Source organism: Schistocerca americana, chromosome 2, assembly GCF_021461395.2.
Source record: "Schistocerca americana isolate TAMUIC-IGC-003095 chromosome 2, iqSchAmer2.1, whole genome shotgun sequence".
Lineage (NCBI taxonomy): Eukaryota > Metazoa > Arthropoda > Insecta > Orthoptera > Acrididae > Schistocerca > Schistocerca americana.
In genome coordinates this window covers 200,458,870-200,475,388 of record NC_060120.1, presented here as the reverse complement: position 1 = coordinate 200,475,388, position 16,519 = coordinate 200,458,870, and the positions used below count along the sequence as shown (strand labels likewise).

The 16,519-nt window shown below is 44.1% G+C and overlaps 1 protein-coding gene across 1 annotated transcript in view; it reads left to right on the top strand.

Moving 5' to 3' along the window:
• LOC124595159 (ATP-binding cassette subfamily C member 4-like) overlaps positions 1-16,519 on the top strand; it is a 119,287-nt gene that overhangs the window by 102,683 nt on the left and 85 nt on the right. The window contains exons 22-25 of the mRNA XM_047133769.1: positions 7,503-7,675; positions 11,730-11,859; positions 12,120-12,230; positions 16,434-16,519. The exon at positions 16,434-16,519 is cut by the window's right edge and continues 85 nt beyond it. Of these exons, the coding sequence (XP_046989725.1) occupies positions 7,503-7,675; positions 11,730-11,859; positions 12,120-12,230; positions 16,434-16,463 (444 nt within the window). The 3' untranslated portion in view covers positions 16,464-16,519. The remainder of the gene's footprint in view (positions 1-7,502; positions 7,676-11,729; positions 11,860-12,119; positions 12,231-16,433) is intronic.

The window sequence follows — 16,519 nt, the reverse complement described above, 5'->3', positions numbered from 1 at the left end:
GTGCAAATAGTGAGTTTGAATCCCATGCAATTCAAAACAGCCTAGGACAAATATTTTCATAAGTTCAGCATTTTCCATACTGGTGACATTCTGCCAGTTGTCTGCAGTGTGTTACTGTGATGCGAAGTACGGGAAATTGTATTTAACATAGGCACCTGTTGGGTGCAGAATGTAAGGACAATAGGTTATTGTAAGTTGGGGCTGAAATAATTTCAGGAGTGGAGAATGTATTGTAAGGATCACTCCCATAAGCGGAGTTCAGAAAAGCTGGTGGTGGGGAGGATCACAGTTTCATCTGAAGAACTATTAGCAAGTTCACACAGTTTTCAGAGCCAAACATCTTTGATTCACATACTGCCTACAGAAATTGAAAACACATTTCAACCTTTCCAGCTCACGTTTTGACAGTTTCCACAATGAGAAAAATTGACTTTTTCAAGTCCTTCATAATGAATTCACATTATGTTATCTGGTTACAAGTTGTTAGTGGGCAAGCAAATGAAGAGTTTAGTAAACTGGAAGACTGTGACAAGTTATGTTTCCTAAAGAATGAAGCTGCAATGCAATGTTTTTGGGCAAACATGCGATGGAAAAGGTGTGCTTATCAAGTGCACCACCAAAACGTTTTATGATTCTAGACTCTTATTATTTATTCAGAGAATAAAAGCTGTGTTGATATTTTAAAGGTTGCAAAAGTGATGCCGTTATGTCTGTGTAGTGGTTCCACCTGCTTTCTTTATTTTGTTTGTTGTCCTTGGTGTCGACGTACTGCGTTGCTACACTGGCTGAAGAATGGGATTTGTAATTTGGACACTGACGACGGTAAATAATGTAGCCGACAGATCAACAGTTATGTTTCAGTGTCTTACTTTTGCTGTTTGTAGCCCCCCCAATAATACACAATTAACCTCAATAGTTTGCAGGCAACCTCCACATGCTGCAACCCCCCCCCCCCCCCCCCCCTGCGGGTCCGGGGATTAGAATAGGCCTGAGGTATTCCTGCCTGTCGTAAGAGGCGACTAAAAGGAGTCCCTCCCCTTCAAGGGGGTAGTTAGCGCCTGCGTCCGGAGACGGACAGTTCCACGACCTCTATTTGCGGTCATTTTGGTTTTTCCCTTCTTCTCATTTCTTCCTTCCTTTGGTTTCTTCCTTCCTTTGGTTTCTTCCTTCCTTTGGTTTCTTCCTTCCTTTGGTTTCTTCCTTCCTTTGGTTTCTTCCTTCCTTTGGTTTCTTCCTTGCTTTGGTTTCTTCCTTGCTTTGGTTTCTTCCTTCCTTTCTTTGGTTTTCTCCATCTCACTGTCTTCTTTACTCTTTCCCTTGCCTTCTTCTCATTGCCTTGCCTTCTTCTCATTGCCTTCTCTGGTCTCCGCCTCGGCGTTTGAGACAGTCTGTCCTCTCTCTCTCTCTCTCTCTCTCTCTCTCTCTCTCTCTCTCTCTCTCTCTCTCTCTCTTTCTTATTTCTCCTCTTCCTTCCTCCCTGTGTGTGCCTGAAGGCCGACCCACGCGTTCGCACGCATAGCCGGTGACGGGGTAACGCGTAATTCCCCGCCCTGGGTAGACAAGTAAGGCACGCACATACCCCCTGGTAAAGGCCAGGCCCAGGGACGGGTAATTGCCTGAGCTGATACCTTCTGACCATGCCGATTGGTCCCTCCGTCTGTTTCTCGGGAGGTGTGACCTGAAGTGTAAACATTCACCTAAGGCGAGAGTGCCCTCTGAGAGGGTCCCCACAAGGAAGGAGCGCACCATCGGAGACGCTGGTAATCATGGGGATTCCTTCGCAATGGATTTCTCTTCTTCTCTCTCGACTTCTGCCCACAAACGGAAACTTGACCAGCCACCAGTGACAAAAGTACCACCACCTGCCCCACAGTTCCTCGTTGTTTCTCGATCTGAGGACGGCAAGGATTTTTCCTCTGTCAACCCTTTCGTTATCCAGAAGGGCGTAGATGCCATAGCCGGATCTGTCAAGTCGTGTACCAGGTTGCGTAATGGTACCTTGTTACTAGAAACTGAGAGCGCCTTTCAGGCACAAAAACTGCTTCGGGCCACACTCCTGTACACATTCCCTGTCCAGGTGGAGGCTCACCGCACTTTGAATTCGTCTCGTGGTGTGGTATATACTCGATCACTCGACGGATTGACTGACGAGGAGATTCAGTCTTTCCTCGCTGAGCATGGCGTGACAGCTGTCCATAGGGTCATGAAAAAGGTCAACAATGACCTTGTACCGACCCGGACACTTTTCTTGACCTTCGATAGTGTTCAGCTGCCGTCGCGTATCAAGGCGGGCTACGAGGTTATTTCTGTTCACCCCTATGTCCCGACACCTACGTGCTGCTACCAGTGTCAGCGTTTTAATCACACTCACCAGTCTTGTTCCAATGCGGCTAAATGTCACTTGTGGCAGGGCTGCCCATGAGGGTGACTGTCCACCTCCGTCTCCTCGTTGTGTGAACTGTCAGGGTGACCATGCAGCATCCTCCCGCGACTGTCCCATCTACAAGGAAGAACGCTGTATCCAAGAAATTCGGGTCAAAGAGAGTGTCCACCTCGGCTGCTCGCAAACTATTTGCTAGTAGGAAGCCCACGCTGCTCCCAGCGGGAAAATACAGTACTGTCCTCGCCTCTCCTCGGACTACCAGGGAGGTGGCGACGCAGACATGCGATCTGACCTTCAGTACCACGGTCGTCCGTTCGGCCAGTGCTAAGATCATGCGGTCAACGTCTCCTCTTCCTCCCATCACCCCTCCAACACAAGCACCTTCATCAGCTTCTGCCGAGACGAAGACCCAGAAGTCAGATGCACGGGCCTTCAAGAAGGAATCGTCCCATGCAGACTTCCTACGTACCTCGCACTCCCAGCCGTCAACCAGTACTTTCACTAAAAGACCTTCCAAGAAGGCTCATAGGAAGCACAGTTCTCCTTCTCCACCATGGCGCATTTCTTCTCCTGCACCACCCAGCAGTTGCCGCCCCAGGCCGTCATCCGTTTCGCCTGGCCGCACCGCTGGTAGCCGAACCCCTGGCTGTCCACCGGCAGAGGAAGCTCCTCCTCCCAGCCATCTTAACGAGATGGCCGATGAACCTATAGAACCAATGGACGATGACTGTCTGCCTACTGATAGGGGCGGCGGTACTTGCTCGAAGCCAGGCCCTCATCGGCCTTCGAGGTGACACCTTCTTTCATCTTCCTTTTCTTCTCGCAATGGCACTTATTCACTGGAATATTCGCAGCATTCGCTCCAACCGAGAGGACTTGAAGTTGCTGCTCCGCTTGCACCGTCCGCTCGTCGTAGCCCTCCAGGAAACGAAGCTACACCCATGCGATCACATTGCCTTGGCACACTACACCTCTGTGCGTTTTGACCTACCCCCTATGGTAGGTATCCCGGCTCATGGAGGGGTTATGTTGCTGGTCCGGGATGATATTTACTACGATCCCATCACATTGCACACCGGCCTGCAGTCAGTTGCCGTCCGAATTACTCTCCCCACTTTTACATTTTCCATTTGTACCGTTTACACTCCATCGTCGTCTGCCGTTACCAGGGCAGACATGATGCAAATTATTGCTCAGCTACCTGCACCATTTTTGTTAACTGGAGACTTCAATGCCCACCATCCCCTTTGGGGCTCTCCAGCATCCTTCCCGAGGGGCTCCCTGTTAGCAGACCTTTTCAACCAGCTCAATCTTGTCTGCCTCAATACTGGTGCCCCTACTTTTCTTTCAGACACATCTCACATCTATTCCCATTTAGACCTCTCTATATGTACTACCCAACTTGCACGCCGGTTTGAGTGGTATGCCCTTTCTGATACATATTCGAGCGACCACTTCCCGTGTGTCATCCATCTCCTGCATCATACCCCTCTCCGTGCTCAGCTGGTTGGAACATCTCCAAAGCAGACTGGGGGCTCTTCTCTTCCAGGGCGACCTTTCAGGATCAAACCTTCACAAGCTGCGATAGTCAGGTCACACACCTCACGGAAGTCATTCTCACTGCTGCTGAATATTCCATCCCTCGCACTACTACTTCTCCACGTCGCGTACCAGTCCCCTGGTGGACCGCAGCATGTAGAGACACTTTACGTGCTCATCGACGTGCTTTACGCACCTTTAAACGCCACCCTACAGTGGCGAATTGTATCAATTATAAACGATTATGTGCGCAGTGCCGTCGTATTATTAAAGAAAGCAAGAAAGCCAGCTGGGCTGCTTTCGCAAGCACCTTCAACAGTTTTACTCCTTCTGTTGTCTGGGGTAGCCTGCGCCAGCTATCTGGCACTAAGGTCCACTCACCAGTTTCTGGCTTGACGGTCACGAATGACGTCCTTGTGGCCCCTGAGGATGTCTCCACTGCCTTAGGCCGCTTTTTCGCAGAGGTTTCGAGCTCCACTCATTACCACCCTGCCTTCCTCCCCTGCAGACAGACAGGAAGCTAGGCCACCTATCTTCTGCTCCTTGAATCGTGAAAGTTATAATGCCCCTTTCACCATGCGGGAACTCGAAAATGCACTTGCCCGGTCACGGTCCTCCACTCCAGGGCCTGATTCTATTCATATTCAGATGCTGAAGAACCTTTCTCCTGCGGGTAAAGGTTTCCTTCTTCGGGTAAAGGTTTCCTTCTTCGTACTTATAATCGCATGTGGATTGAGGGACATGTTCCTGCATGCTGGCGTAAGTCTATTGTTGTACCGATTCCTAAGCCGGGGAAGGACAAGCACTTGCCTTCCAGTTATCGACCCATCTTGCTTACCAGCTGTGTCTGTAAGGTGATGGAGCGAATGGTTAACTCTTGTTTGGTTTGGCTGCTCGAATCTCGACGCCTACTTACCAATGTACAATGTGGATTTCGTAGGTGCCGCTCTGCTGTTGACCATCTGGTTACCTTGTCGACCTTCATTATGAATAACTTCTTGCGGAAGCGCCCAACTGCGGCTGTGTTCTTTGATTTGGAGAAGGCTTAAGACACCTGTTGGAGGGCGGGCATTCTCCGCACCATGCATACATGGGGCCTTCGCGGTCGCTTCCCTCTTTTTATTCGTTCCTTTTTAATGGATCAACAGTTCAGGGTATGTGTGGGTTCCGTCCTGTCGGACACCTTTTGCCAGGAGAATGGGGTGCCACAGGGCTCATTTTTGAGCGTCGCTCTCTTCGCCATAGCGATCAATCCAATAATGGCTTGGCTCCCAGCTGATGTATCAGGCTCCCTTTTCGTGGACGATTTTACCATTATTGCAACGCGCAGCGTACATGTTTCCTGGAGCGCTGTCTTCAGCGTTCTCTTGACCATCTTTACTCCTGGAGTGTCGCCAATGGCTTCCGTTTTTCTGCCAAGAAGACGGTCTGTATTAACTTCTGGCTCTACAAAGAGTTTCTCCCACCGTCCTTGCGGCTCGGTCCCGTTGCTCTCCCATTCGTGGAGACAACAAAATTTTTAGGTCTTACATTTGACAGGAAACTTAGCTGGTCTCCACATGTCTTATTTGGCTGCCCATTGTACCCGTTCTCTAAATGTCCTCCATGTTCTCAGTGGTTTGTCGTGGGGAGCGGATCGAACCGTCCTACTTCGCCTATATCGGTCGATCGTCTGCTCCAAGCTGGATTATGGGAGCTTCGTATACTCCTCTGCACGGCCGTCCATCTTACGCCGCCTCAACTCCATACATCATCGGGGTTTACGTCTTGCGATCGGAGCGTTTTATACTAGTCCCGTCGAGAGTCTTCATGCTGAAGCCGGTGAATTGCCACTGCCCTACCGGCACGATATACTGCTTTGTCGGTATGCCTGTCGGCTACTGTCAATGCCCGACCACCCTTCTTATCATTTGTTTTTTGACGACTCTCTCGATCGTCAATATGGGTTGTATGTCTCTGCCCTGCTGCCACCTGGAGTTCGCTTTCGTCGCCTCCTTCAACACCTTGATTTTTCACTCCCTGCAACCTTTCAAGTGGGCGAGAGCCACACGCCACTTTGGCTCCAGACTCAGGTTCGCGTTCACCTTGACCTCAGCTCGCTCCCAAAGGAGGTTACCCCCCGGTTCGGTATACCACTCCCGTTTTGTCGAACTTTGTTCGAAGTTCATTAATATGACCTTCATTTATACAGATGGCTCTAAGACCAATGACGGGGTCAGTTGTTCTTTTATTGTCAGGGCACAAAGTTTCAAATACCAGGCACAAAGTTTCAAATACCAGCTCCATGGCCATTGTTCGGTCTTCACAGCTCAGCTCTTTGCCCTCTACCAGGCTGTTCTTTATATCTGCCACCACCAACATTCTGCTTATGTCATCTGCTCCGATTCCCTGAGCGCCATCCAGAGCCTCAGTGATCCGTATCCGGTTCACCCTTTCATGCACCGGATCCAACGCTCTCTTCAGCAGCTGGTGGACGACGGTTCTCTGGTTAGCTTTATGTGGGTTCCTGGCCATGTCTGTATCCCTGGGAATGAAGCTGCAGATGCCGCAGCCAAGGCTGCGGTCCTCCAGCCTCGAACAGCTTCTTGTTGTGTCCCTTCATCAGATTGTAGCAGGGTCATTTGTCGGCGCATTTTATCGCTGTGGCATGTCGATTTGGCTGCACTTACGGACAATAAGCTTCGGGCCTTGAAACCTCTTTCCACGGCTTGGACGTCCTCCTCACGCCCCTCTCGGCGGAAGGAGGTAGTTTTGGCCCGGTTACGAATTGGACACTGCCGGTTCAGCCATAGCCATCTGCTGATGGCTGCGCCGGCGCCGTTGTGCCCATGTGGGCAATTGCTGATGGTCTGCCACATTTTAACGTCCTGTCCGGATTTTACTACACTGTGTCTTGATCTTGGCCTGCCATGTACTCTCGATGCCATTTTAGCGGATGACCCAGGAGCAGCTGCTCTCGTTCTTCGTTTTATCAACTTGACCAACCTGTCTAAGGACATTTGATTATGCTGTTTTTTAATTCTGTGCCTGTCGATCTTTTTATCGTGTTTTCCCTTCTAATGACCGTTGAAGTTGTGCGCCCTAAAACAAAAACAAAAAAAAACAAAAAATGCTGCAACAATAGTTAACTATTGAACATCTACGAGCAGTGGTAAATAATAATTTGTCAGTGAAACAGCAAGTCTGATGTCTCTCCATGTTAACAGATGTATATGAACAAAAAAAGCCAACCATGTCCCATATACCAAGTAATTTTTCATGGTGGCATTTAAAGACTAATAATCAATAAATAGCTACGCAATTAGTGTCTCTTGTTAACTATCAGCAATAGGCGTATTTATGCAAATGTACTTTCAGAAAGGATGAGTAGCACAAAAAATTATATGAACAATCTACATACCAAAGAGATGCATAACTGCATTGTAATAAGGTAAGTTAAAATACTTGTCCATTGTGAAATCACATTTTATAACTGTATCTAATCAAAACACCTGGATTTTACAGTTTCTCAGAGCAATCACAACACAATTATTTGCTCCACAGACCAAAGCTGCTACTGTCATTCTAATTTTGTTTTCAGGTGGATCTGAAAGATACAGTAATAGAATCTGAAAATGGTCTCAGTTGGCAGATGACAGAAGGTGGATCAAATTTTAGTGCTGGGCAGAAGCAACTAGTTTGCTTAGCAAGAGCAATAATCAGGAAAAACAAGATACTGATACTTGATGAAGCTACAGCTAATGTTGACCCCAGGTGAAAGACATAACTAAGTGATTTTCAGTGTTATCACAGTTGCTCTTGTTAAAGATTCAATGTCAGCTGCTCTTACTTGATTCCTGCAAAATATTCTTTCAGTTGTTTTGTTTAAAATGAAAAGTATTATAGCAGAAATTTTATGGAAGAGGAAGAATGGGCTTTTGATGGCACTTTTTTTTAATTTGTTGAAGCTGGCAATTCACTACAGTACGTTCTCGAAATGTGCCACATTTACAGGAAACATTTTTCACTTACTGTAAAATACCAATGTGATATCAATGGATTTACTTTTAAATATTATTCAGTTTTAATGGCCAAAACAACCCTGGACAACTAGTAAGATTTTCACATATATCTATGGTTGTATATTTCTATGGTTTAATTTTAACTCTGCTATCCAGCCATGTTAGCCTACTCTGTTCGTTACAATGATGTTTAAGGGGAGCCGGAGGTGGTCAAATCCAAAAAATTAAGACTTTTTTGCTACCGAAAAATAATTGGAACATTCCTCCTTAATGTAAACTTTGAATTATTGTTCTACTCACCGTAGAAGTGGAGTTATTACCATTTTCCCCCACGCCTGCAGAGGAAATGGGTGGCCACTGAATGCATCTAACACCCTCTCGTGACTTCCTGGCGAACTGCTTGGGATTTTCTTGGCCTGTTACGCATACAGTGCCTTATGTTAAGTATGCAGCGAGTGCGCAAGGGTTGGCTACTTGTTTTCTGTGACAAATGAAGTGCTAAGAGTGCGGAACATCGTCTCTTTGCTGTTTACCGTTTTGAATTAGTTCAGTGTTGCGCCTGTTGTTGGTAGTATTATACTTTTTGTGTAAAGCGTTGTTCTGGTTATGATGCCACGTTTTAGTAACCGTGTATATAAGAGGAAGAATGCAGAGAAAAGAAAATTAACACTAATACCAAGTTGCAATATTACTGTTACTGAAACAGTGCGTTCTTCTGCTAAGCAACACATGGCCAGCCATAGCCCTGTGACATCATTTAGCAAGAAGCTGACTGGTGGAAATGACAGATTTCGTGAATATGTTAGTGACAGTGATGATATTAACAAAGTACTGAATATTGGATTATTATCTTCTGTGCTGAAAGAAAGTGTTCTGTGCAAAATGTGTTAGTGTAGGAGTGAGACTAGAGATAACGAAGCACTTTGGTTTAGCTTGTGAGATGAAGATAATCTGTGCATGTTGCAAGTATCAAGTGACTTTCTACAATTCACATGCCTGTCTCTTTGGTGAAAATGGACGATCTAGAGTGTTTGATGTGAATGTTCGACTTGTGTATGGTCTTCGATCCATTGGAAAAGGGTCTGCTGCTGGTAAACTGTTTTGTGGTATTATGAACTTGCCATCGCCTCCAAGTAAATTTAGGTACTACTGTGAACTGGTAGGATCCTCTGTTGAAGATGTGGCTTTGAAAACCATGAAGGAAGCAATGGAGGAATCTGTAGAAATGAACGGTGGTTCTAGGGATTTGGTAGTGGCATTAGATGCCTCCTGGCAAAAGAGGGGTCATAAATCCCTGAATGGGGTTGTAACTGCTACTTGTGGTGATAGTGCAAAAGTGATAGATGTTGCAATATTATCAAAACATTGTAGGTGCAAAAATAAAATCAAAGGAGAGCACAGTGGAACCTGTGAGGCAAATTTTAGTGGATCAAGTGGAGCAATTGAAGTGGATGGAATGAAACAAATTTTTGAACATTCAGTTCCCAGATACAACGTTAGGTACAAATACTACCTTTGGGATGGTGACTCCAAAGGTTTCAAGACTACAGAGGAACTGAAACCATATGGAAATGAATTTGTAGTTGAAAAGTTGGAATGCATTGATCATGTGCAAAAGCGTATGGGTGCACGGCTTCGAAGGCTCAAACAAACTTTGGGTTCAAGTAAGCTCAGTGATGGAAAGACAATAGGAGGGAAAGGCAGGCTTACTGATGAGGTGATTGAACGTCTACAGAGATACTATGGGTATGCTATAAGGAAAAATACTAGTAATATTAGTGATATGCGAAAAGCAGTGTGGGCATTGTTCCTTCATACTGCCTCTTCCAATGAATACCCTAAACACAGTCTGTGCCCAAAAGATTCCTGGTGCAAATATAATGCAAAAAAGGACTATGATCACAAACATGGTTTGCCAGCAGCTGTCATAAATGCAATAAAACCAATTCTTCATGACTTAGCACAGCCAGAATTGTTACACAAATGTCTACACGGTTCAAATGGCTCTGAGCACTATGGGACTCAACTTATGAGGTCATTAGTCACCTAGAAGTTAGAACTAGATAAACCTAACTAACCTAAGGACATCACACACATCCATGCCTGAGGCAGGATTCGAACCTGCGACCATAGCAGTCTCGCAGTTCCAGACTGCATCGCCCAGAACCATGTCTACACGGAAAGACGCAGAATCCTAATGAGAGCGTAAACAATTGATTTGGAAAGTGATTCCTAAAAGGGTGTTTGTAAGCATAAAAACACTGCACTTTGGCATTTATGATGCAATAGCAACCTACAACCAAGGGAACAGTGTGAAGTTCTGAAGGCATTAGGATTTACAGCTAGGGTGAACACTGTACGAGTACTAAGAGATATTGACAGAGAAAGGATAAGAGGAACAGAAAGAAGAGAAAGGCATATGAAGTATCATGGAACAACAGGCCAGAAAAGAAGACAGAAGAGGCAGCTTTTGGAGGATGAAGAAGAAGACCCTGATAATCCATCCTATAGTGCAGGAATGTATTGAGAAACTTTGACAGCCATTTCCCGTAAATTAGAATTTTTCGAATATAAGGAACATTTTCTCAAAATCCACTCAAGTTAGAGAGACGAAATTTTTATACAGCACTCCTAGTGGTCAAACTTACATTGTAACACAGCCATTTGGCAATATGTTCAGTAGTTTCATTTCAGTTTAATTATAAAGCAATTATTTGTAAAAAAAATTGGGTCATTAATAAAAAAAAATAATTGGAAGGAAACTAGAAAAGATACTCAAAAATCCCTGTCATAACTGCAATACTAAACCAGTCTATATGTAAAAAAATTTCAAATTTTTCTATATGGTACTTTATTCATAAATGTTCCTCAAACTTCGTGATTTTCACATGGGCAGCATAGGCACCTCCAGCTCCCCTTAATAACATTCCCAATTACAAAGACCAAAGGTACAGTTAGCATGATGTCAAATGCTGCTTTTCCCCATTTTGAATGTTGAAAAACTGGTGAACAGTCAATGTGCATCAAGACATGAAAAGCACATAGTGAATGATCTGGCCTGCACTGAGGATGTTAGTGTTTCTCAACCAAATTGCTGAAGTGTGGGAGTTGGTGTTACCATGCAACAGGATGATTCTGTCATACAACATTCAGACAGCAGACAGCAAACAGCAAAGTAAATGCTGAAAGCATCCCACATCTCCCCGGGCAAAGAAATACAAAGCTGTTGGCAAGCTACAGTAAGGTAGTGTTGACCACCTCCTGAGACTGCAGAGGTCTTCTGCTCATTGAGATCATGAAGTGTGGAACCACAATTAATATGCAGCACCTATGAGAAGGCACTTTGCAGAAAGTGTGATGCATGATAAAGTTAAAATGCCCAGTAATGCTGTCAGACTGAATTGCCATGCTGCATGACAATGACTTCCCCCATAGACACAACTGGATGAAGGCTGTGCTTCAGCGATTTGGCTAGGAAACACTGTAATGTGCTCCTTGCAACCTGGGTCTTTCACTGTGTGATTTTCACATCTTTGACAACCTGAAGAAATTCATGTACGTCAGTTTGTAAGGTGTGGAAGTGGGTGCTGTTGTGAACTGTCAGCAGCCGTCTGCACTCTACAAAATAGGAATTGTCTCCTCTCCTAGTGTGTGAAATGTCTTAATGCATGTTTCAATTATTTTTCAATGGAACGCATTGAAACAGCCCTCTAATAATTAAATGCCGTAAGACAATAATTCCGGTGAGACAAAGTTTTTATGTAGTATTAGATTTGATAAAGCAACAGAAATATATTCCTTTCCAGAACCGATGAGTTCATACAACATACCATCAGAGAGAAATTTGTGGACTGCACAGTGTTGACAATTGCCCACCGTTTGCACACTGTCATGGACAGTGACAAAGTGCTTGTAATGGATTCTGGAAGTGTTGTTGTAAGTATTACAACTCTTTCCAAGATGATAGTCATCATCATTGCGTAACTGCACAAACAAAACAATGCATTAAATAATCTCACATTATTTGAGTGAGGGTTTAACTTGATTTGACCTCAGCTTGCCATGTTCATGTGCAATGAGATCATCGTGTGGTAGCTTCACTTTCTAGTTGAATCAAAGTACTGAAGTTGCATCTTGAATTTAAAACATCTGCTTTTCTGAAAAAATACTCAAATTGTTTTTGTTAAATTTTTAAGGAATTTGACCACCCGTACATACTGCTGCAAAACAAGAAGGGGATCTTCTTCAGAATGGTGCAACAGACAGGAAAAACAATGGCAGACCAATTGTATACAGTAGCAGAGGAGGTATGAATGAATCTGTTTTACAATATACAATATTCTCAGCAGTTAGTGTCACACATAAAAAGCAATTCATTACATTTGCCTTTGGTTAGTGAAATTTGTATCGTAAGTTACTTACCTGTAATTTTAAACAATAATACTGATGGAAGACATTTAGTACAAGCAGGTTATCCAAATAACGTCCCCCTTCCCCTGCCCCCACCAACCAACCAGCAAGGGAGGGGGGTGGGGAGGCTGGTTGCCACTCTTCAGTGGGATCGTACTTGGCTTTCACAAGGCCCCAGCCTTTGCAGCGTCTTTTCCCTTCCACTCTGTATGTGTATCCTCTTGCTACTCTTTCTCCCCTCCCTTGGCAGACATGTCTGGAATGTTTTTGGGAATATAATCTGCATTTTAAGTAGCTGACATCAGAACATTCTCTCAAATGGTTTTTGTTCTTTTTTTCTTCTTCTTCTTCTTCTTCTTCTTCTTCTTCTTCTTTCCTTCACTAGTATTTGAGGTTCCCCTCTTTCTTCCTTCCTGTGCACAACTAAATGCTGTCCCATGTGTCTGACCACAGGTCACACCTCACAATCACCTAAGCTGGGTGCGCCAGTTGGAAGGAGTGTGGTACCTTTTGGTTTCACACACTGAAAACGGCCAGCCCTCTGTTATGGTAAATCCGTTTATTAATCAAAACGGTGGTGTTGCAATAGCTGGCCCTGTGAAATCCTGCTCTCTTACACACTGGTACTTCGCTTTTGAAGACTGCTTCTGATTCTGAAGCACAACTGCCTGCAGCTTTGCTTTTCCATGGCTATCCTGTTTCTGTAGAGGCCCATTGATAACTGAATACTTCCTATGGTGTTACTCACACTAGGCTGCTTGATGGTCTGACGGAGGCAGGAATCCAAACATAGATCTCTGATCAGGGTGTCATTGCAGTCCACTGGGTGATGAAAAAGGCAAATGCATCTTCAGTGCCCACATGAACTTTTTTTGGAAATTTGTGGTAAGCTTCTATGGGACCAAACTGCTGAGGTTAGCAGTCCCTAGGCTTACACACTACTTAATCTAACTTATGCTGAAGACAAAACACAGGTGCACACACACAGTGACAAGGCGCTCAGATTACAGGGCTACCCCACTGGTGTTACCAGCATCGTCATCACAACCACACTCAAATGTCCTGTCAACACCTGGCCAAATGTGTAACCTGTGGTAGGGATGCTCATGAGGGCAATTGTCTGCCGCCTACTCCCCACTGTATCAATTGCAATGGTGACCATGGCACCTCCACCCAAGATTGTCCTGTGTATTGGCTAGTCGAAAATCATGTTCTACCATCTGGCAAATAAAGTACTGTTCTTGCTACATCTCACTCGATAAAGGAGGGCAGGCAGAAATGCGACTTCAAATTCAGCACAACGGTTGTAAAATCACTAGCCACCAAATTTTTGCCTCACAGGCTGAAGTCACCCACTACACAACTGGCAGGCCTAGTAAAGGACAGAAGGAATACTCCCATGAAGACTTTTTACATCCCTCCAGCCAACAAACAAACAAGTCTGAGTCTTTCTCTGCCAACCGGAAAGGCTCCAAGAAATCAAACTAAGGCAAGCGGTCTTCTCCTTTGCAGACTCAGATAGTTTTCAGCTGGGTCACCACGACACCCCTACCCGGCTAACCTCAGTGTCACCAGTGTGCGCTGCCAATCATTTCGCTGCCCTGGACTTCACTTTCAAAGCTGACACTCGGCAACCACAGAGGTAACACCCCTTCATTTTCCCCCCTCCTCTTTCATTATCATGACTCTCCTCCAATGAAGCATTCAGACTTAGACCCAACAAATAGGATTTAACACTGCTCTTGGAATCAGTGTCTGCTTGTTCTCTGCCTCCAGGAAACAAAATTGTTTCCTCATGACCATGCTGAGTTCTCACTTTTCTTTCCGCTCCACTTTCACCTTCTCCTGAGGACAGCATTCTAACTCATGGAGGACTCGTGCTGCTCATCCAGGATGATGTTCATAGTCAACCCATCTGCCTGACTATCCAGCTTAAAGCTGTCGCAGTCCACATTTTCCTTCCTTCCATGCTTGACCTTCTCCTTTTGTACTGTTCACATCCCTCGATCACTTGGCGTCACCAGGGCAGACTACTTCCAGCTTATTGGGCAACTCCTTCAAACGTTTCTGCTACTCGGTGACTTTAGTGTGCACCATACCCTTTGGGGTTCACCCAGAACCTGTCAGAGAAATGCCCCTCTTGGCTGACCATCTCAATCAAGTTAACCTCATCTCCCTTAACACAAAAGCACCCATGTTCCTTTTTGTTGCCCATCTTCAGTGGTCCATTATCTCTGAGATGTGCTTGAGTGACCATTTCCTGTTCGCTATCTGTTTGCTGACTCCTACCCCACCTATGTGAGTACCCAAATGGCAGCTTTCTAGGGCCGACTGGAGGCTTTACTCCTCCCTGGCGAACATCAACAAATAACAAGATATATATGCTCTCTGCCTTTTTAAATGTCATCCTATGATGGCAAGTTGTATTTGTTGTAAACAGTTGCATGCACAGTGTCGTTGCATTCTTTGGAATAGTAAAAAAGTTAGTTGGATTCCTGGGGGAGGAGTGGCGTGTGTGCTTTGTGCTGATGAAGAGAATCTAAAAGAATGACGTCACTAACTACACCCTTAGCATTACTGTTAATGTTTGTAATCTATGGGCACCTGCATATACACTCTGAATAAAAGATATGACCTGTTCTCTCAAATTTGTGTGTTCAGGGCAGTAATTACAGATCTCGGTAGACTTCCAGAACCATTTGATCATGTGGTAAAATAAATGAAAATATTGACAAAAAACAGGATTGCAACAAGAGTAAGAGCAAGATAAAGAGGGTGGGGGAGGAGAGAGAGTTGAGATGAGTTTTACATTTCTCATCACTTATGAGAATTCAGAAATTGATAAGTATGAAGTGAAGTGACAGAGAGGGCAATAACCAGGTAAGGTTAGGAAAGATTAAGAAAGATTGCACAGTAGTGTATTTCAGAAGTGCATAGGTCATACTCATAATTCTGAGTCAGTCAACGCAACATAGGTCTTCCTTGAGAGCTTTCAAACCATGAACTGCCAATTTTGGGAGGAGTCCTACTACTTGCATGGGTGTAAGAAGAAACTGTTGTTCCATAAATACCTTATACTTGAAAAAAATGAGCTAAGCTGGATTTTGCAGGGCTGGACAAACTAACAGAACAAATATGATTTTGGCTTACAGGAAACACACATACACTATTATTCTTTCATAATGTGGGTCCCTTTATTTGTATGTATGAGTGCCATACTGAAAATTAGGAAAAGCTACAAGAAATTATTAATCAGTGAGTTAATCAATGCTGTATGTAATTTTGTATAAAAAAATTAGTTAATATAGTATGTAGTCAGTTCAGAATCTTAAAATAGTTCTGACATAATCTGCCATGGAACTAAATTTCAAGTGATTCAAGGTACTTCATAGGAAAGTGACACGGACTGACTTTCTATTGGTGTGGGTCACTTTTCTCAAATATAATGATTAGCTCATAGGGTTCTGCAGGTTGTGAGTTGTTATACTGACTTCAGTTAATTATATTTTTCAAATCAGGAGTGCCCTTATGAAAACAAATTGCATCAGTGTGAACATAGCAACGAAAATTGTGATCTGAACAATATATTAAAGTGTAGTTATCTAAGTATGATCTTGATATTTTCATGTTAAGTATCACATGCTATTAGATTTTTGAATTGAAAATAATACAAATATCAGCAAAAAATTGGTTATTTATGGAAATATAAAAAACATAGCAGATGGGAACAATCCACCTTTCTGTACGACAAATGGTTTTGTAGAAACACTATTCTGAGAAGTTCAAAAGCTGTGTAACACTAGCACAATGTTTACTGCCTTACTTAAGCAGGAACTTTGCCTCAACAACTATTTGACATTAAAAATCTGCTAAATGACAAAATTAAATATTTTTAAAATTAAAGAACATTTCATAAAAAGGTTGGCACACAGACACTTAACTGCTCACCACAAAACAAGCTGAATTAAAGCTTTAAGGTAATTAAAAACTAGATACTTCACTTTAATGTGCAACTCAAGCCATCAAAGATTGCTTGGTTCAGCTAATAAACTACTGATCACTTTTGCTATCAACTGTATGATGTATGTTAACTGTTGCAGTGCTACCACAGATCCCTGAGGATAATTTGAAGATTATGGCGGCAGAACAGTATTTCTTGGTGGCATACGCAGCACTACCACTGAGC